Genomic DNA, 22,758 nt, shown 5'->3' on the forward strand with positions numbered 1-22,758 from the left:
AAGTCCTGAGTAATATTATGACAATATGACTTACTCCACTGTTTTCTAATTCTGACTGTTAGAAAAAAAAAATTTGTTTTTAATGTGGAGTAGTTCTGCTTCTTTGTCATCCCAATATTGCTTATATATCCATTGCACAAAACAGTGTTTCTCAAAGTCATTACATCACCTTCATCATTCCCCTGGGTTGAGTATCAAAGTGCAGTTTCCAAGACCCCAGGCTGCGGAATTCATATTTCTACTTGTAGAACCTAGTAGCCTCCATTTTAACAACCCAAGCAGATGGCCCTAAACATAGTCCTCCAGGGAAGAGTTAGCACCTTGTGCTGCACTAAGTTAGTCTGGTCTCCCCACAGTCTGTGCTCCAGATCCTGAACCCTTTCATGAATGATAAAGTTTCCAAATGCTTGGTGATCTTGTTGCTGCTGCTAAGTCGCTTCAGTCGTGTCCAACCCCACCAGGCTCCTCCGTCCATGGGATTCTCCAGGCAAGAACACTGGAGTGGGTGATCTTAGTTGCTTTCTAATGGACAGCCCATAGTTGTGATCAAGGTTCATAATTATTTAAATTTGGCACCCCAAATTAAACGTGATCGTGTAGAAATGTTCTATTAATGCAGAGGATAACAGACCACTTGCCTTCTTTGATCTGTTACCTACACTGCTGCTGCTGCTGCTGCTATGTCGCTTCAGTCGTGTCCAACTCTGTGCAACCCCACAGACGGCAGCCCACCAGGCTCCGCCATCCCTGGGATTCTCCAGGCAAGAACACTGGAGTGGGTTGCCATTTCCTTCTCCAATGCATGAAAGTGAAAGTGAAAGTGAAGTTGCTCAGTTGTGTCTGACTCTTAGCGACCCCATGGACTGCAGCCTTCCAGGCTCCTCTATCCATGGGATTTTCCAGTCAACAGTACTGGAATGGGGTGCCATTGCCTTCTCCAGTTACCTACGCTAGAGTAACCTAATGCTAGCATTTTTAGCAGTTACCATACATAACTTGGGGAAGCCCAGGCAGTGCAGTGGTAAAGAATCCACCTGCCAGAGCAGGAGATGTGGGTTCCATCCCTGGATCAGGAAGATTCCCTGGAGCAGGAAATGCCAACCAGCTCCAGTGTTCTTGAGCTTCCCTGATAGCTCAGTTGGTAAAGAATCCACCTGCAATGCAGAAGACCCCAGTTCGATTTACAGGTCAAGAAGATACCCTGGAGAAGGGAAAGGCTACCCACTCCAGTACTCTGGGGCCTGGAGAATTCCATGAACTGTCCATGGGGTCACAAAGAGTCAGACACGACTGAGTGACTTTCACTTTCACCTTTCCAGTGTTCTTGCCTGGAAACTTCCAAGGACAGAGAAGCCTGGCAGGCCACAATCCATGGGGTCTCAAAAGAGTCAGACAGGACTCAGCACACATATGCATACATAACTGTATCAGTTCATTGAATGATTGTAATCAACTGAAGTCATGAATTTTGCTTTTTACTTGAACATCCATATTTATGCTAATCAAAACATAAAAATTTACATTTATCCCTGTTAGCTTCAATATGCCATCTTATTAAGATACTTTTCAAGATTTGGTTTCTTCACCTGTTATATAAGTGTGTTCACAAATGCCTTCAACAGCATGAAATGGTCTCTAACAGAAACTCACAAGTCTCTGTCCCTTAACCTTAGGGCCTTAATTTACAACATTTTTATAATAGATTTCCTAATTTCTACAGTTATCTTAGCTACTCTTTCTTGTTTATATCTTTTATACATACAGTTTGAAATTTGAGATTACTAAACAACCATTCAACTTTCCTAAGCTTTCTCTCACTTTATTAAAATTATTTCATAATTATTCAGCAGAAGTGTGTGTGGGTGGGTATGTGTGTTTGTGTTTAAAATCTCTCTTTGTTAGCCATAATCCCTTTTTGGATTCAAGTCCCTGGCTCAAAAGTTTCTTCTTTGAACTTTTTGCAAAAGTTTCCCAAGACACCTCTCTCTCTTCAGGGTTTGCTTTTCCAGACACTGTGAAGTTTGCTTGGTGCTCTCAATGTTCTGTATGTCACAGCACATCACTGATGACAGCCTCATATGTGACACTCCCTCACCATGTATCCCGAGTTTTACAACTTCAAATATATTTTGTCTGAAAGTAACATATTGTAATCATATTTAATTACCAGATATATTACTATTTATCATTTATGACTGCTCTTCACAATGCATATATGTCAGTTGCTCAGTTGTATCTGACTTTGCAACCCCATGGGCTGTAGCCTGCCAGGCTCCTCTGTCAATGGAATTTTCCAGGCAAGAATACTGGAGTGGGTTGCCATGCTCTTCTCCAGGGGATTTTCCCGACCCAGGGCTCAAACCCTGGTCTCCTGCATTGCAGGCACTCTTTACCATCTGAGCCACCAGCATATAGTGATAGTGAAAAACGGGCTGCTGCTTGTGTGGAATTCCATGCTGCTTGCTATATCAGCCTTCCCCTCCCACTCAAGGAAGCACATACTTGTAAGAACATAAGAGCAATGATATCATCAGGATAACCCTACGTTCAAACGTATGTATTTTTAGAAACTAGATGATTTACAATTTGCTCTCACTATGAGTAACAAGTTGCTTGTGACTAACCTCCCGTGCCAAGTCCAAGTTGAGGATGACATAGGTGCTTTCTCCTGCCATTCCTATCCCCTCTCCACCACCAATTAGCTTTTCCTTGCTGGCCAAAATGAAGTCCAGGCTGCACTTGATTTTAATTATGAGAGCAGTCAGTAATTCATTTCATCAGGATGATCCAAGTGAAGAAAGCTGAGTGCTGAAGAATCGATGCTTTTGAACTGTGGTGTTGGAGAAGACTCTTGAGAGTCCTCTGGACTGCAAGGAGATCCAACCAGTCCATCCTAAAAGAGACCAGTCCTGGGTGTTCATTGGAAGGACTGATGTTGAAGCTGAAACTCCAATACTTTGGCCACCTCATGTGAAGAGCTGACTCATTGGAAAAGACCCTGATGCTGGGACGGATTGGGGGCAGGAGGAGAAGGGGACGACAGAGGATGAGATGGTTGGATGGCATCACCAACTTGATGCACATGAGTTTGGGTGAATCCGGGAGTTGGTGATGGACAGGGAGGCCTGGCGTGCTGTGATTCATGGGGTCGCAAAGAGTCAGACATGACTGAGTGACTGAACTGAACTGATCCTTGTATCTTTTCTTGACGAATAGCCTGCCTTTGTACACTTTGGGTGTCTTTTGGCTCAACAGTCTGTAACATTCGCCCACAGCTATATTATTTCTAAGGTGGTAATATTTTGGCAGTCTGTTTATATGAACTTTTTAAATATGGCAATGAAATTCCATGATGCTTTTAGAGTAAAGAAATGCACGTTTTTGCTATCATTAAATTTAAAATAAATCATGTAACATAAGTTGAACACAAAACTGTCTTTAAAAGGTATTTTATTTTTAAAAAAATCCAAAAAATGAATACTGAATTTAAAACTGTTAGATCATTAGACAATGCACATAGTGATGAAAGCACCAAGGTCAAACAGGTTGGAAAGGACAGAAAAGAAGATGAGAAGGCGAGGTTTGGGAGTTCTGAGCGGGACATCCATCCATGCCAATCTTCTAATACAGATAACAGTGAAACTAGATTTCTCTTTTTCTTTTTAACTAAAAGCCATTTGGAATGAGAAGGTTTTCATCCTCTGGCTGCTTTTATTATGATTTCCACAATGTGTTACATTAAAGCCTATTTGTTTCTTATGTAAAATATAATATTTTCTTAGAACTTGCTTCTCAGTATATTTCATGACACCTTTATAAATCTGCTCTATACTCCAAAATCTTCAATGTAGAGAATATAATATTTAGTAAATATGGTTAAAAAATTTCTTTAGAAAAGCTAAATTTTATCAATTCCCTTTCCTATTAATCATGTGGCCCACTCCAATCAAATTTCCCTGATGTTTTTAACCTTGAGTTTGACTAAATCAATCCCCTGAATTTGCTCTTTTAAAATCCTAAGACATCCTTTTTGGATCTAAAAGACTTTCAAAGATCATTCCTTTATCCAGGTAATCAAAATATAACATGGCAAAAGACAAACTCTTTAGCCACGGTCCTTTGGCTGCATGAATATTTTCTGACAAAGCAGAAGGAAAAAAAAAAAAAGTGAAGGAAGTAGGGGGAGGGAAGGGAGAGAAGAAAAGAGGGAAGGGGAAAAGAAGTGTAAATATAAAACTATTAAAGAGATTGTTTTAAAATGAGTACATTTTTTAAAAAGACCCCACACAGTCTGTTAGCAGATGTATTAGAATGCAACAGTTACTATCTTCTCAAAATGGTCTTACTATTTGCCATGATTTTCTTTTTAACTTATTTTTGCTAGTACCCATATTTCTAAGGACAAGGGAAATTTTTTCCATACTTTCAATACGAATACCACTATACTATATTATAATGCATAATGGTACTAAGAGCGGGAGCCCTCCCCGTCCACTGGGTTGCATTTAACCATAGTGAAAGCAAAATTATGTACTGTTCCACTCTACCAGGCAATGGCAGCAAACGGGCACAGCAAATGCCATAGAGCACTTTGAACAAGAAGGAACATCAAGGCTTAACTGGTTGTACTAATCTTTCTTCACTGCCCCCAAAAGCTATCTTTTTAAAATTCAGAGTTTACTTTTTATGACTCTTTTCACATGAATTTATTTTTAAGAACTAAAGCATTATCCTAAAATATATTATTAACTGACTTAGCACTACCCTAAAAATGATTTCTATGGACATTTTCTACAGAAAAAAAATCAAAATTATTTGTCTTTTCAGTTCAGCAGTCTCATGATTTTTTTAAACACACTTAAAAGCACTCCATCTGTGATTTTTTTCATAAAGGATGTGAAAAGCGTCCAAAAGTCATCCAAATGGAGGGTCAACGATACCCCTAGATCCTTACTTTTGTGAAAGAAATTCTGTGGAGCTCACATGTGCCTGAGCTGTAAAACCTTAGCAATAATACTCCGATCCAGAACCCTCACTTTTAGTAGTCAGGAGACTCCACACTTGACCTAGAGCAAAGCGGCAGTTTCTCTGATTCGGCTCTGGGCCTTCGCGTCCACAGTTCCCCTACACTTTGAGACCTGGGGGACAGCGTCTCAAACTGGATATAAGTCTCTTTTGCCAAATCATCTTCCCAGAGGGAGTCTGGCTTACACTGAAGTTTGCAAACTTTGTACAACAGGAAAAAAATCAATGGCAAGACAGCAACGCAGGCAGCACCACTCAGCACCATCAGGAAAAACTCTTGAGAATCTCCTTCTGCAGCTCCGTCAGTAGAAAAGGTGACACACTGGTCTTTCTGGGGAGGCATTCCCTTTGGACAGACACATGCTATATACTGCCAACCAGGCAGCAAGCCGTTTATGGTGACTTGGTTCTTGCTGGAGTTCACATTAAGCAGCAGCAGGTCCTTCTCACCATATTTGGAATAAAACACGGTCACTTCCGAGTTCTGGGTGGTGTTAATGGTGTCCCATGTCAAAATCACGCTTTCTTCTGTTTCGCTGACCACCTGGAGGTTTTCTATTGTGGCATTCGCTTCCATCCGCAGGGCTCGATCCAACAGTGCTAACTCTTCTCTTCTACTTGCACTAGCTGGGGGAAGCTTCCCACCACCCATCTCTGCTTTAGCACTTCTTTTCCCATCTGGGCTGAGCGACTGTCGGTTAGCCATGGTGGTGCTTGCGGATATTCTAGTGCTTGGAGTTGTAGCTGAAGAAACAGTGGAGGAGAAGAAAGGAGACAAGGAGAAGGAAGCAGTGGAGGGAGGAGATGAAGGTGAAGTAGGAGGAAAAGTGGAAGAAGAGGAGGAATAAGGCCAGGGAGACGATGATGAACCAGGCAGAGATGCAGGGCTTCTAGATCCCGGCTGGACCTCTTGTTCAGGGTGATCCCCAGTTCTTCTTTCAGAAGTATCTGATGAGATGGTGGCTGTGACAACACCGGCCACTGTCACAGTGACCACAGCTTCTGACATCCCAGCCAAATTTTTGGCCTTACATTTGTAATCCCCAGCATCCATGTAAGAAATGCCCGTCAAGCTTATAATGGACCATCTGACTCCCTCCCCTGGAGATTCCTGAATTACTGGAATAAAGAAAAATGCATACTCTGTGAGAAAAAAAGAAAGGAAGGACTCAAGCAACATGCCAACTGAAAAGTAAACAACTTCTGGTCCTACACGTATATCTCTCACATAAGCGAAGAGAGAAGTGGCACACTGCAAGTCTCTGAAGGCAGGTGATGGTTCTGTAAATGGTTTATATGGAAATCCAGGGCATGCCAGGTGACATGAGGTTTGTATGGGAAATAGTATTTTAAAAATACATGCGGCTGAGAATTAAGAAATTTGGGCCTGAGTAAACTTTCGTCACTAGTATGTGATTCTAGACAAGCTATCAGTTTTTAGACCTCTGTTTCCACATTTTTTAAATAAGGGGATAAGACAAAGTGATCTCAGATATCCCTTCTGATTTTAACCCAATGTGATTCTATAAAATGTTTATCACAAGATATTATTTAAATACTTCTCAAAATATTTTTTCATTGTAATAAAATGCCAACCATCCACACAGTCAGAAGGCATCATGGATTGTTTTCTAGCATGGAGGAGTCATAATTTCTGTTCCTTTCTTTCACAGTATATTTCATTTAGATAACCTGGTAAACCATGAGTTTCTTTTTTTTAAATTTTCCTCTGATAGAGGAAAGTTAAAGACAGAGGCCTATCTGCAACCACCCAAATGCTGAATCACGTTGTTTTCCATCTAAGAAAAAAAAAGTCAGATTGTCTAATTTCATCTATGTAGTTAATCAGACAAATGGAGGAAAATATTGATCAGTAAAGAGTACCTTTCAAAATTTTTCCATTCAACACTCTTAGCGATATTTTACTTGAAATAGCCAGACAATCTCAAACCATACAAAAACACAAGATTAAGGTCACACATTTGTAAAGACCTTATTTCAAAGGCCTGAATTAAGAAGATACCTGTATAATTGACTGGCGAGTTATCTGGTCTGGTCCACGTGAGCTGCGGGGTGGGGTAGCCAGTGGCATCACACCGCAGCAGGACATTGCTGCCCAGAGCTGATGTGATCTGGGTAGCCGAGGTCATCACTGATGGCTTCACACACTGCTCCAGTTCAGCCCGCTGAAACAAAATCCCTGTGAGGCGTTCCGGTTCACTACACACCATCATCGGATCGAGAAGTACTATTGCAGGGTCATCGACTTTTGACAATGACATTATTTTGGAAATGTGGCAGTCACAGAACCATGGGTTGTCCTGCAGACCTAGACCAGAAGGGAGGAAAAGATGGATAAAGTTTTTCCTGATGACATCCGTCTACTCACAGCCTCGTGGGATGGCATTTCTGCACTCTGGCCCTAAAAACATAAGTACTTTGAGAGGTCAGAGTTACCTGTCAGTTTTACCCTGCACTCCAGCCACCAAATTCAACGTGTCCTGTCAGTTCAGATCATCAATGATCATGTGTGTGTGCGTGTGTACTCAGTTGTGTCCGCCTCTGTGACCCCACGGACCTGTAGCCCGCCAGCTTCCTCTGTCCATTGGACTTTCCTGGCAAGAATACTGGAGTGGGTTGCCATTTCCTTCTCCAGGGGATCTTCCCAACCCAGGGATCAAACTTGGGTTTCCTGCATTGCAGGCAGACTCTTTACCATTGAGCCACCTGGGAATCCTTTAATGATCATAGCTAATAGTTATTGAACATTTATTACAGACTAGGCTCTGTTCTAAGCACTTACCTGTTATTATTTGATTTAATCCCTACAGTTCTATGAAAAGAATATTATTTCCCCCATTTTAAAAATGAAAAAGCTGAGACACAGAGAAACCAAATAACTTGACCAAGGTCATGTAGCTGATTAGTGTCAAAGTCAAGATCTGAATCCAAGTATCACAGAATGTCATAAATATGGTGACAGATTCTAGAGTGCCAGAAAGTATTTATATTATTATAAATGTTATTATAGGGTGCTGAGAGGCACCTAACTCAACCTGAAATATGTCAATATTTTGTGTGACTTTGAGGTAGTACAATTTCTGTGTAACCAAAGCATAGAGTGAGACATAGGCAAAGTTAGGTGACAAGATTGGAAAAAAGTGGTAGAACATGGCTTGGCATGAATGTCACATGTGGTGGCCGTGGAGGTACACTGCTCAAATCCCCCTTCAAGAGAGAATCAGCAGCAGGAAATACAGTTAGCTGACAGCCTCCAGTTGCAAGCGCCTTCAGGATCTGCCTTGGCTTTCAGGACTGTTAGCCAAAGTGTTGTACCCTTCAAAGAGGCTGTCAGCGAAAGCTTAAAGAAAAGTGAGAAAAATATTATTGGAAAGTAGACAAAAGGGCACACCCTTGTTATGAAGCAGCAGAAAGCTTAGCAACACTATCACTGGTGGTTAACACGGAAAGTAGAAAATGTACTCAGTGAAATGAATGTTCTGGCTAAGGATATTTCCACATGGTGTTGACACTGCTGCCTGGTGTCTTCTTGCTGCTCATAGTAAAATATAAAGGAGAGACAACAGCTAAAGGAAGAATCGTTAAATGTAAAGGAGCTAAACCCAATAAAACTGCTTCTTACACCACCCTCTCCAAAATTCTCAAATTAACAAAGGGTCTCAGAGCAAAAGTCAAATTCCGGTGGGTGGTTCTATACAATTAGTTGCTGCTACTGCTGCTGTTGCTAAGTCGCTTCAGTCGTGTCCGACTCTGTGCGACCCCATAGACGGCAGCCCACCAGGCTCCCCCGTCCCTGGGATTCTCCAGGCAAGAACACTGGAGTGGGTTGCCATTTCCTTCTTCAATGCATGAAAGTGGAAAGTGAAAGTGAAATCGCTCATCGTGTCCGACTCTTAGCGACCCCATGGACTGCAGCCTACCAGGCTCCTCTGTCCATGGGATTTTCCAGGCAAGAGTGCTGGAGTGGGGTGCCATTGCCTTCTCCAATTAGTTGCTAGGATCTCAGAAAGATCTAAGATGGTGCCTTCAGAGCATTCAATCAGACAGAAATCTTGAGGATTTTAAGGGTGATGTCCCATACCAGCCTTACAAAAAAAGCCCAAGGCTAGCAAAGATTTATCTCAAAGAGATTTGTGGTTGTGGAGTGGATTTGTATTGATTTTTAAGAAGAAAAAACAGAACCACAAGTTTAAAAAAGTCTAACCATTGCGGAAGACTTAACCATTCATAAATTCCAGATTTCTATCTATGCCTATTTTTATTATAACAGCACTTTGTGAGTGGTTCATATTTCTCTGCCAGTGTTGGTAAAACTTACTATTTCTACTATCTTCTATATTAGAAATTTCTTTTCTTTCATGGATGAATTACCTTAACCTTCTTCTCACATTTAGTCCCATGAATCTATAATCAGTTCTCTAATACTGATTTAAATTCTACTCAGCCTGCCAATAAATATCAAATTCATTCTGTCATATAATATAATACGTGTAGAATACTCATAGTTTCAAAAGACTTTGACTTTGTATGCCAGATTTTTTTCTTTATAAAATAATAACGAAAACAGACTTAAAGATGTAGAGAACAGGCTTGTGGTTGTCAAGGGGGGAGTGGAGGAGGCGAGGGAAAGACTGGGAGTTTGGGCTTAGCAGGTACAAACTATGACATACAGGATGGGGAGACAACAAGGGCCTACTGTGCAGCACAGGAAGCTACGTTCAATATCCTGTGATAAAGCATATGGAAGAGAACAGATGCATGTATAACTGAGTCACTTTGCTATGCAGCCGAAATTAAACACATTGTAAGTCAATCATACTTTAATAAAAGTTAAAATAATAATACAAAACAGCAGTTGTTGGTTGCTTCCTATGAGACAAATACTGCACTTGTCAAAAATTGTAAAGCGTCTATGTTTTACCCTGCTTTAGGGTGACCTGGTAGCTCAGCTGGTAAAGAATCCACCTGCAATGCAGGAGACCCCGGTTTGATTCCTGGGTCAGGAAGATCCACTGGAGAAGGGATAGGCTACCCACTCCAGTATTCTTGAGCTTCCCTGGTGGCTCAGCTGGTAAAGAATCTGCCTGCAATGCAGGAGACCTGCGTTGGATCCCTGGGTTGGGAAAATCTCCTGGAGGAGGGTATGGCTACCCACTCCAGTATTCTGGCTTGGAGAATTCCATGGACTGTATAGTCCATGGGGTCGCAAAGAGTCAGACACAACTGAACAATTTTCACTTTCACTATCCTGATCTTAAAGCTTTCATTCTTAACAACTGTATATATGTCTTATACTGACCTCAGGAAGCTAAGATGATTCTTCCAATTTCATACCAGAAGACATTAAGGCACAAAGAAATTACTGCCTTGACATTGTAAGTAGCTTAGAGTCCCAAGTCCTAGGTGTTTGAGCCTCCTAGTCTAATGCTTCTTCCACCATAACTCACTTATCTCTTTGCCACCTAAAAGCATCTAGAGTATGGGTGGCAGCTACAAATAACCCTGTTTTAAAAAGTGTTAAAACAGCAATGTCTACAGCATAACTGTCTATATAGGGAAAGATCAAGAGCTATAAAATTAAGAGTTTCATTTATACTTTGAAACTGTTAAAAAAAAAAAAGTGTTAATGGTAAAACAAAATTCTTTAAAAATTAATCCAAAGGATTACATCTAAAAGTGACATGTTTATTTTTAAATCCCTCAAAAATAAAATATTTATTCATGCTATGAACATCTAAAGTTAAGAGTACAACTTTTAAAGCCTTAATAATAATAGTAATCTAGAGCTGAACATATTCAAGTGTTTTTTTTCTTCTGGGGACAAAGATACAAGAACTCTCTGAAAGTTAAACTATTACTTGTACTGCATTGCAAAGCACCAACCACAACCAGCAATTTGCATTAATTAATTTTAAACTACTCTTGGATAGGGGTAAATGAACTTTGCCTTGTTCCATTTCTCAAAGGATAATGTTTTTTGTGCATCACAGTAGTCAGATATGCTATTCTTTATGAAAAGTCAGCAATAAATTCCAGTACAAAAGCTATTCTGTAGACTATAAGCTCTTGAAGGCAAAACCATGCTTTAGTCAACTTTGTGGAGGCAGTTTTACTTAACAATTCAAAATGTAAAGTAAAGCCTTTTTAACAACTGGTGCTAGAACTACTGGACATCTATTTGGGAACAAATAGACCTTAACCCCTACCTCACACTACACTCAAAAACTGTTTTCAGCTGGGTCATAGTCATAAGCATAAAAGCTAAGAATATAAAGCTAAAAACTGAATATAAAAGTTAAAACTACAAAGAAAGACTATCTCTGTGACCTGTGAAAGTGAAAGTGAAGTCGCTCGTCGTGTCCGACTCTTTGTGACCCCATGGACTGTACCTGCCAGGCTCCTCTATCCATGGGATTTTCCAGGCAAGATTACTGGAGTGGGTTGCCATTTCCCTCTCCAGGGGATCTTCCCAACCCAGGGATCGAACCTGGGTCTCCTGCATTGCAAGCAGACTCTTTACCCTCTGAGCCACAAGGGGGCTTCCTGTGACCTGTAGGTATGCAAATATTTCTTAGATGGTACACAGACATCACTAACAATAAAACGAAAAACTGATAAATCAGATGTCATCAAAATTTTAAGCTTTCTTACAAAAGACATCATGAAGAAAATTTTTAAAAAAAGACATCATGAAGATAATCAATAGACAAGTCACAGACTTGAGAAAATATTCATAATACATATAATTAATTAAGACATACTCAGTAATAAAAATATGAACAACATTAAAAATTATAAATATATCAATGGTCAATAAATAAATGTATATGGTCAATACCATTACTTATCAGGGAAATGCAAACTAAAATGATAATATAATACCACTCGCCTGACATGACCACTCCCAAGAATAACAAAAATAATAAAGAAATGTCACGTGCTGCTGAGGAGGTGGAACAAACAGACTGTGCTAATGGAAGTGTAGAACAGTACAACCTCTGGAAAACTGGCAGTTTCTTTCTTAAAAAGTTATATATCTAGCTACCCTATGACTTAACAATTTCAATCCTAGGAATTTATCCTACAGAAATGAGAACATAGCCACAAAAACTTTGCACAAAAATGTTAATAGCAGCTTAATTCATAATAAAGGTAAAAACTGGAAACAGCCCATCTGTCCAACAACAGGACAAAAGATGAATAACTGGTACACTTATACAATTGAATAGACTGAGCAATAAGAAACTACCAAGATGTGCAATGACATGGTTGCATCTCAAAAAAATATATAATGTTGAGTGAAAGAAGGCAAGCACAAAAGCACCTCAAATGAAATTATAGAATAGGCAAAATTAACTTATGGTCATAGAAATAAAAGTAGTAGTTCTCTGGGGTGGGGGAAGACTGATGAGACAGGGCACAGGGAAACTTTCTAGGGTGATGAAAATACTGTGTATCTTGATGAGGGTGTGTGTTTTGTGCAGGTATAGGTTTACCATCATTTGCTAAATTGTACACAAGATTCACAATATGCATATGATATCTCAATTCCTCAAATTAAAAAATAGTTTAAGGAGTTCCCTGATTGCCTAGTGGTTAGGATTCCCAGCTTTCACTGCCATGGCCTGGTCTCAATCGCTGGTCAGGGAACTGAGATCCCATAAGCCATACAGTGCAGCCAAAAAAATTTTTTTAATTAAATTTTTAAAAATAAAATTTTTTTAAAGTTTAAAAAATAAAAGTGATGTCTCTGGAGATGGACTGTGAAGTTGAAACTTGACTCTGCCTCTTTACCAGCTGGAAAAAGAAGGTGATGACAATTACAGACCCACCTCATGGGGTTGTCCTAGAGGCTGAGATACTGCCAGGCAGTCCTCAGATGAATGTCTGGCAAAGGGTAAGCCTTAATTGTATGGATTTGTCTCCTCTGTGCCAAGGAAAGAGCAGGTAAGCCAATAGAGCATCAGAAGTATTTGTAGAACTAAATTAATGCCATTTTACAGAATTCTGTGGGAATACTCAGGGCCACCACTGCCCTTTGGCAAACTCCATTCTGAATTTTTTGTTGTTTAGTTGCTAAATCATGTCTGACTCTTTTATGACTGCATAGATTGTATCCCACCAGACTCCTCTGTCCATGGGGTTTCCCAGGCAAAAACACTGGAGTGGGTTGTCATGTCCTTCTCCAGGGGATTTCCCCAACCCAGGGATCAAAACCATCTCCTGCATTGGCAGGCAGCTTCTTTACTCCCGAGCCACCAAGGAAGCCATTCTGAATAGAAGAGCCCTTTACAACTAAGCAACTTTAGGTTCCCATAAGAAGGACACAAAAAAGCAATTTATACTCTTCTACTACAGAGTTTTTCCTCCAAGATAAACAGTGTTAGGCCTTACAGACTTTGCCTGTGTAAATATTTTCTTATTCTTGAGAAAGAGGTCATGGAAATTTACCTGTACTGCAAATCAATCTAGTTTCATAGTTAATTTAAATGCTTATTTGCAGGACACTACTTTACATTTTTATAACTATATTAAAGGACAATTTTATTAGGTTGATATTTTTATTCACACAGAAGAGAAGTGGAGTAACTGAAAAGCCTCTCCCTAAATTCTTTTTTATTAAATAAATATTTGACTTAAATAGATCAGTAAAATAATATATATAAGGAAAATAACTCTGATATTATTACATACCTTGCATTACAAAGCAGTGGGGAAGAGCAAGGGTTCTACAACCAAATGGTTTATATTCAAACCCTACCTCCATCACTATGGAATAAGTGAATCTGGGCAAGTGTTTTAACTTGTGCCTCATTTCTTCATCTATAAAATAGGGATGAAACAGTACTTACCATGGGGTTAATGTGAGACTAGAAGGAGTTATATCCATAAATTATAAGAACTAGGCTTGGACTAGCATCCATCAGTACTAGCTACTATTACTATTATAAATAGAATCTGTTAACAACAATAAACATTGGGTAATAAAAAAGAAATGAAAAGAGAATGTATCCCATTATAATAGAACAAAAGTAAATTCTACAGGGCGCCTGGAAAGATATAATTGCTACAGTTAAGCACTTGAGTTCTAAATAGAGCTGCTTCTCACTACCATATTTAAACAATGAAATTGGAAGACTTAGGTACATTCTAGTTAAACTAACAAAAAAGTCAAACTAGAGAAGTCCTTCTTTCCAAGATACTCACTTCTCAGTCACAATTGCTATGGATTATTGTTGATCTAAAATCATAGCCTCAGGGAACAGACAAGGAAGAATGGACAGGATTCAGATTTGCTAGTCTGGGACCAGACATGAGAAATTCCGAGCTTCTGAACTAGAAGTTTCTAAATACTGATGAAGAGCAGACCAGTAGAATCAGTGTGTTTGGGGAAGGTGCACTTGGATGGTTTGCAGTTAAACTGAGTTAATTGAGTTTTCATGGCAGTGTGACATACTAGTTTAGAATAGAACTCTCAAATGTTTCTTGGTTAAGATTGGAAGCTTAACGGTGTGTACGTGTTTTATTCTGATTGTATGCCACAATCAAAGGTGAAAAGTACTCACCTTTCTGTGCATGTTTCTTCGTCTTTAAAAGAGGCTTAATAAAAATACAAACTTAAAAAAAATAATAAATAAATAAAATCATAGCCTCAGAAACTGTCCAATTTATTTTCTAAAGGACTGTCACATAAACTGCATTCTCATTACATTTCTATTAGCAAGATGGAGTAAATCCTGTTATCTCCATTTTCCAGATGTGAAAACTGAGTTTTCTGTGTGTGATGCACACACATGAACAAGTCTTCTTTGCAGAGGGTAGCACTTCTTTCCCCATTTTGTTACGCAGCAGTCATGACTTTGCTTTGGTCAGCTGCCACACGTGGCTGGACATGTTTCAAAATATCTTTTGTTGCTTATTATTATGATTATAAAAAGTAATGCATGATAATTGCAGAACATTTTGAAAATACAGAAAAGCAGAAAGATGTCAAAGAGAACAGTTAATCAATTAGTATAACTTTTAGTCTTTTTCTTTGCAAATTGTAAAATACTCATGATCATGCATTATTGCATGATCATGTAAAATTACATAAATTTAATGTTATACTAAAAGTATTCTTGTGTAAGTTTTTAAATAATCTGAACTGTTCCTCAATAAAATATTAGCAAACCAAATCCCAGAATACAGTAAAAGGATCATATACCATAATCAAGTGGGATTTATTCCAAGGATGCAAAGATGGTTTAACATCCACAATTTAATCAGTGTAACGTATCATTTAGCAAATTGAAGGATGAAACACATGATCCTCTCAATAGATACAGAAAAAGCATCTGACAAAATTCAAAATCCATTTATGATTTAAAAAAAAAAAAAAACCTCTCAACAAAATGGGTATAGAGGGAATGTACCTCAACATGGTAAAAGCCATATATGACAAACTCATAGTGAACACCATACTCAAGGATGGAAAGCTGAAAGCTTTTCCACTAAGATTAGAAACAAGATAAGGATGCTTAGTCTCACCACTTTGATTCAACACTATATTGGAAGTACTAGCCAAAGAAAAAGGAAAGAAATAAAAGGCACTTCTATCTAAAAAGGAAGAAGCAAAACTGTCACTATTTGCAGATGACATGAAACTATATATAGAAAACACTAAACCACGAGCCATTTCCCCAGAAAAAAAAAAGAAAACACTAAAAAACCACCAAAAAAAAGAACCATGAATTCAATAAACTCACATGATACTAAATCAATATACAGAAATCTGTGGCATTTCTATACACTAACAACAAGCAATCAGAAAGAAAAATTAGAAAAACAATCCCATTTATAATTACAACAAAAATAATTAAATACCTGGAAATAAATTTAACTAAGAAAATGAAAATCTGTACACTAAAAACTATAAGACACTAATGAAAGAAATTGAGGATGATGAAAATAAGTGGAATGATATACTGTGCTCATAGATTGAAAGAATTAATATTTTTAAAATAACTATATTACCCAAAGTGATCTATATATTCAATGCTATCTAATCAAAATTTCAATGGCATAGTTCACAGAACTACAACAAATAATTCTAAAATTTGTATTGGACCACAGAGGATCCCAAATAGCCAGAATAATCTTGAGAAAGAAAAAAGCTGGAGATATTATGGTTTCTGACTTCAAATTATACTACAAAGCTGTAAAAATCAGAGTAGAGTACTAGCACAAAAACAGGCACACAGATCAGTGGAATAGAACCGAGAGCCTAGAAACAAATCCACACAGGTGTGGACAATTTACAACAAAGGAATAAAGAACATGAAAAGGAGAAAGGGCAGTCTTCAATAAGTGGTGTGAGGAAAGCTGGACAGCCACATGAAAAAGAATGAAACTAAACCACTACCTCGGAGAAGGCAATAGCACCCCACTCCAGTACTCTTGCCTGGAAAATCTCATGGACGGAGGAGCCTGGTAGGTTGCAGTCCACAGGGTCACTAGGAGTTGGACACGACTGAGCGACTTCACTTTCACTTTTCACTTTCAAGCATTGGAGAAGGAAATGGCAACCCACTCCAGTGTTCCTGCCTGGAGAATCCCAGGGACGGGGGAGCCTGGTGGGCTGGCGTCTATGGGGTCGCATAGGTCGGACACGACTGAAGCAACTTAGCAGCAGCAGTAGCAGCACCAGACCGCTACCTTACACTATACACAAAAATTAACTCAAAATGGATTAAAGACTTGAATATAAGACTTCAAACCATAAAATTTCTAGAAGAAAATGTAGGTGATAACCTTACTGACTTTGGTCTAAGTGATGTTTTGTAGATCTGACTCCAAAGGCAAGGAAAGCAAAAAGGAAAATATTAATGTCCTATAAAATTATTTCTTCATATTAATATTAGCAACTAATCATTAGAGAGCTATTAGTAGCCATTTAGTAATTGGATTTTATTTTCTAGTCTGTATCTCCATTGAGTAATATTATTAGAATTAGGAATTGCATTCAAAGAAACTTTTAAAAATACATAGCAAAATAAAATTCCAATGTTATGGAATTTTAAGTTATGAAAATTTCTAGCCATTAGTGTTACTCATAAGAATCAAATTAGTCACTAGAATAAAGTAATTAAGTACTACAGTATGGTTTTGCATGGCTCCTATCACAGTATACTTATTAACATTTAAGGACTCCACAAGTATTGCTAAATTAAACTAATTTTTTTCTCTAACCCACCCTAAAATGTTTCTCTTATTATATAAACAAAAATGTCTGAAGGATAGATAGTGGTCAAAACATGAAACAGCTGGGCAAGAAAAATTTTGTGATTTTTTTTCTCTATTTGGTTCTTATCGAGAAAATATTTTTAGTTTCATAAGCACTAAAATGCATATACATTTCAACAAAAGTAATGCTAAAGCCATTTAAGTGCTGTCACAGTATTTCATTTTTTTTCCCAAATAAAACACTTCTTACTGAAATGTAGTTAAGATACAATATATGATATAGGTGTACGATATAGTGATTCAAAATTTTTAAAGGTTAAACTCCATTTACAATTATTATAAAATACATAGTAATTTCCTTTGTATAAAAAATATCAAAATTATCTTTCATTTATACTTTACTTCAGAAAATATTTAGCAAGTGATATTGGTCAGTAGAAATTTCTGGCACAATTTCTTAGCATCCAGTTGCTTCTCATTCCAAAGTCTTATAAGTCGTTTCACTGACCAAACACTCAAAATTTCTTTCATTTTTCTGAGAATTACAACTTCTTCTGCAGCCATGATGAACATATCTTGTGCAATTCAAAAAAGCCTTATGGCATGAACAAAACGTGTGTCATTGCTCAGTCATGTTGGACTCTTTGTGACCCCATGGACTGTAGCCTATGAGGCTCCTCCGACCATGGGATTTTCCAGGCAAGAGTACTGGAGTGGGTTGCCATTTCCTTCTCCAGGGGATCTTCCCGACCCAGGGATTGAACCCGGATCTCCTGCATTGCAGGCAGATGCTTTAGCAAATCAAATTGCTTTGTCAAAGCTTCAGGTCTGTGTCTCATACAAAAGTGGGAAAAGGCCTCACTGCCCACAGATACTGTCGAGAAGGGTCTCAGTTCACTGACTTCAACTGGGCAGTCACGTTTACTGGGCATTCACCAGAGCAGTGTGCAAAGCACTGTAGGAAGACAAAAAGAAGAGAAGGGCTTGCTAGAAGGAGCTTACGTGTTAAGAATCCAAGATAAATATCCACAGAATCTAAACAAATTCAGGACCAAAATACACAAGATTAAACACAGCTAAACTAAGAGATTAAATCCATTAGGAGACCCATCTAGGGTCAGTAAAATAACTGGTGTTTAGACTAGTTTGTTTATTTGTTTGTTTTTTAAATTAAGAATGTATGAAGGCTACAGGGCTTTCCTGTTGGCTCAGATGGTAAAGAACCTGCCTGCAATACAGGAGACCTGGGTTCGAACCCTGGGTCAGGAAGATCCCCTGGGAAGAGAATGGATACCCACTCAGTATTCTTGCCTGGAAAATCCCATGGACAAAGCAGCCTGGTGGGCTACAGTCCATGGGGTTGCAACAATTTGGACACAACCGAGTGACTCACATATATACACACACATCTGGAAGCTATACTTCCTAACCAACTAAACCACTGCTACTTAATAAAGATGTAGATGCCCTTCCCTCACTCCTGAAGACCCTGATAAAGGGCTGAAAAGAGATCAGAGCAAAACGTCAGTTGTGGCAGAGTATGGAGCACTGATGTGCTCATGAGAATCAGAGCAAGTTGATAGGTTTTGTCATTCTTCTCCAGGTTCTCTAAGAGCAGCATTCGTCTCAGTCTATGAGGCAAGTTTCCTTCCCTCCCCTCACATGCACACACAAACACCTGTTGCCCTCATTCCACAAACATGGATGCATTCATGCTCATACACTACACACATGGTGTGCACGCATACAGACACAAAAGAGTCATTATACCTTACACAGGGCAGACCGGTAAACTGACCTCGGTCAAACGATAAAGTACTACTCCATCAAAAGTGCAAGTACAGAGTAAAACACCAAATTCGAGAGATGCGAAAATACTGGACAACTGAAGAAGGTACACAGAACAAACTGTCTGGACCTGAAAAGCCCAGAGGCTGTGAGCTTACCGAGAATAATTCTTCTTGGTGGAAGGTCCAGGCTTCTGGATGATGCTGTCACTAAGTGGGACCAGCTTTCCAGGAAATCTGGTGGCAGTGTGGTTAATCTGTTGCTTGATAAATCCAAGTAGGTGAGGTTCTTCAGATACCTGACTGCCTCCTTTGGCACACTGGTTATTCTGTTATTGTGCAAATCCAGGGTCCTCAGACGGGGCATGTCCCTCAGAGATGTCCAAGGGAAAGCCGTCAGAGAATTTCCATCCAAGCGCAACTCATGTAGATGCTTTAGGTTGTAAAAGCTGCTGACGTCAAGGCTGGCCACAGAATTGTAAGTCAGCCAGAGGTACTGGAGCTCCACCAGGTAGTAGAAGGCTTCGGCAGGGATCCTACGGACAACGGTCCTTTCTATGCGAAGCTTCACAGTGTCCACGGGAAAGTTTGTAGGTACCTCATTCATATCAAGGTCATTACATAGCACCGCCCTAGTGTCACAAAGCAACGGAAGGAAATCTGTTTCCTGAGGCTCATTTGAAAAAAGTAATACTTATTTGAACCATGCATTGAATTTTTCATTCCCTACTGGTTTGCACTAAGTATCCATTCAGGCTAGCTGAATGCTCAGTAACAATTTGTCATACTCATCATCTTCTTCTAGATTGAACCATATGAAATGGCCATTTTAAAAACTATGGCCACATTAAAAACCATTAAATATCATTATTTTCATGTGACTCAACCTGAGCTTTTTATGTGTCAGGCATGTGCAATATGCATCACATTCCACCCCTTTTTAATCATCACAACAGCCCAATGAACTGATATTAGGGAATAGGTAAAGGTACCAGCTCTAGAGTCAGTCTGGTCTTGGTTTGACTCTAAGCTCTGTCATCGTTGTGGCCATGGAAAGCCACTTCACCAGTCTCAACTCATTTTCCCACATGGTACTCACATGAGTAATTGAAATGGATGGAAAAGTTTACACCTTCTTGGCACTCAGTAGGTGTATGCTATTATTATCATCAATCTCATTTTTATAGATAAAATAACTGAGGCCCATCAACATTAGGTAACTTCCCAGAGTCACAGAGCTAGTGGTTATACAACCATCTTTCAAAGCCACATCTGTCCAGCTCTAAAGTGGACACTCTAAACTTCTTTAGGAAATGCCCCATTTTAAAAGAATCCCCTATTGAAGTTATAAATTGATCCTTATGAAGACAAGCACAAGAGAAAGGAAGAAGGAAAGGAGGGAAGGAAGGAAAGAAATGGCAAGTATTCATATTGGATGACTAAAATTAAGCTCTGTTTTGATAATGTGACCAATGCATTACTTTCAGCCTAAGAAATAAACCAATTAACTGCAAGTTTTGTTGTGTTTTTTTTTTTTTTAAACTGCTCACAATTTAAGCGACCTTGAGCAAATGACATCATGATCTTGTTTGTGGCATGTAGAAAAACGGGCATAGGAAAACAAGCCTGCCTGTGTGTGGGTGTAAAGTATGAAAAATCAGAAAATTTAGATTTACTTAAACCTGAAAAAAAAGACCTATTTATCTCCCATTGTATATTCAGCTCCACCAGATTGCTGAAAATGATTAATATAAAGCATCATCTGAATTATGATACATTACACATGAAGTAAACAGTCAATAAAACAGTCATTCAGTAAAACACATCACATTAAAACAGTGAATTTTTAAAGCCAGGCCATGATGTAAAGAGAAGGAAGCAGCATAAGCAATGTGCTAGTTGCCTCGTCTCCTCTCTTCAGGGAAGTGCCTATGCATCACTGGAATTCTCTAGCATACCTCTTCATCCCTATTCTGAATCACAAATTTCAGTGTACTTTATACCAGAATGATCCAGCCTCTCCTCATTAAGTCAGCATTCCAGTGCACTGTATTGGAGAAAGCCTCAATAGGAAGCTAAAAGACCCAGTCTCTTTGTCAGCCAGTCACTGCAACAACTCAACACTGTGATCTCGGGCAAGCCATTTCAGCTCTATATGATTTATTCATTTAAAAAATTACAGTGGCCAAACTAGATTATTTCTGGAGTTCTTGTCAGGCATAACATGCTATGGTTTTTATAAAATGCATCAATAATGGGGCCACCATGAAGAAGGAAACACTTCTGTGACTGTTTTCTGAAAGGTAGTCTGATCTGAGTCATTAACTGCAGTATATCTTTTGCCAAGTAGGTCTTAAATTGTTACATTCTTCTCAGTGTCTGTAACCACCTTGAGTGGATATCTCAAACAGATACCAGGAGTTAGTAAATTTTATACAATAACATGAAAAATGATACAAAAATATGTTACTTATTAGTTATTTGTATAAATTTGTAAGACACAAATAGAGTGATTCTTTTAACAAAATACTTTGAGGCTTACTGTTCACGTCAACTGAGTCACACAAAAAAATCTGACTTTGTTGTTAAAAATTCTCTCTCAAAAAAAAACGTTTACTATGTTTAGCCAATAAGAGTTCTGTTTTGTATTTAACTTCTATCTGAAAGGACTCATGCATATTATAACTAAACACTTGTTGTTCTCACTTCACAAGCATATATTAAAGAAACACAGAGGTTAAGTAACTTCTGCAAGGTCCCACAGTGTCCAACACAAAAGGCTGACCCATTTCTTTCAAACTCTAACATCTTAAAATGAAAAATTCTGATTATGAACGTCTCTAATTTCACTCATGTGATCGTCCTTCCTACTGCCTAAAGTCTATTCAGTTGGCATAAATAATCCTCTAAATGAAAGGGAAAACCCTGGCAGCAAATGATCTGGGCTTGTCACACACATTCTGATCAGCCCTGCCCCCTTTTGCTTTCTATAAACAGGTTGAACTGGCCACACAAATTTCAGTGGTTTGACCTCCTGCCAGGTTCATTGTGTGAATACAAGTGCAATGAATATTTTAGTAACACAATGTGTTTGAGAGTCTCAAACAATTTGAGGGGCTTTGAAGGAGTTAAACTGCTCGAAGTGAAAACAACGGAGTAGGCAACCAGGATTAACACAGGTACCTTAAAGCTTATCTAAATTAAGCCTCCTCTCTGATTTCTGTTTTCAAAACAAAGCCATCTGGTTTGAGTCCTTTTCCTCCGAATCATTAGAACACTGAGAAGCAAGGAGAGAAGCATACCTTGATCCCAGGCCATCATTTCTGCCGTGATAATCACAGGTGCACTGAGAAGGACATAAACAGCTCACTCTCTCCAATAGGCTCAGTGCAATGCACAGACTTGCAAAGAGATGCATGGCTCCTTTTAGAGGTTATTTGGACAAAAGGTAAAAACCAAATCCTAAGCATTCAGAAACTGGTGCGCCAGGCATACAAATGGCCATTTAGTAACAGCAGATTACACAGGATTAGCTGAGATCTGTAGTTACTTAACCTTCAAGTGTAGCTTGCAGGGGATCAATCCGCCTAGACTTAGAAACTGTTTTCAGCAAAGTAACACATTCTAAGAGAAGTAAAAATCAAACAAGTGATTGGGTCGTTTATTTTTCTGGAATTGAGCTGCAGGAGTTGCTTGTATA

At 38.8% G+C, this 22,758-nt stretch overlaps 1 protein-coding gene across 1 annotated transcript; it reads right to left on the reverse strand.

The window, feature by feature from the left end:
* Nucleotides 1-3,433: 3,433 nt before the first annotated feature.
* LRIT3 (leucine rich repeat, Ig-like and transmembrane domains 3) lies at nucleotides 3,434-22,758 on the reverse strand. The gene is made up of 4 exons (XM_027543839.1): nucleotides 22,361-22,758; nucleotides 19,218-19,690; nucleotides 7,049-7,354; nucleotides 3,434-6,144 (listed from the first exon to the last, which is right to left on the reverse strand). Exons 1-4 carry the CDS (start codon nucleotides 22,474-22,476, stop codon nucleotides 5,039-5,041), a joined length of 2,001 nt encoding a protein of 666 aa, XP_027399640.1. The 5' UTR covers nucleotides 22,477-22,758; the 3' UTR covers nucleotides 3,434-5,038.

Source organism: Bos indicus x Bos taurus, chromosome 6 (genome assembly GCF_003369695.1).
Source record: "Bos indicus x Bos taurus breed Angus x Brahman F1 hybrid chromosome 6, Bos_hybrid_MaternalHap_v2.0, whole genome shotgun sequence".
NCBI classification, from domain to species: Eukaryota; Metazoa; Chordata; class Mammalia; order Artiodactyla; family Bovidae; genus Bos; species Bos indicus x Bos taurus.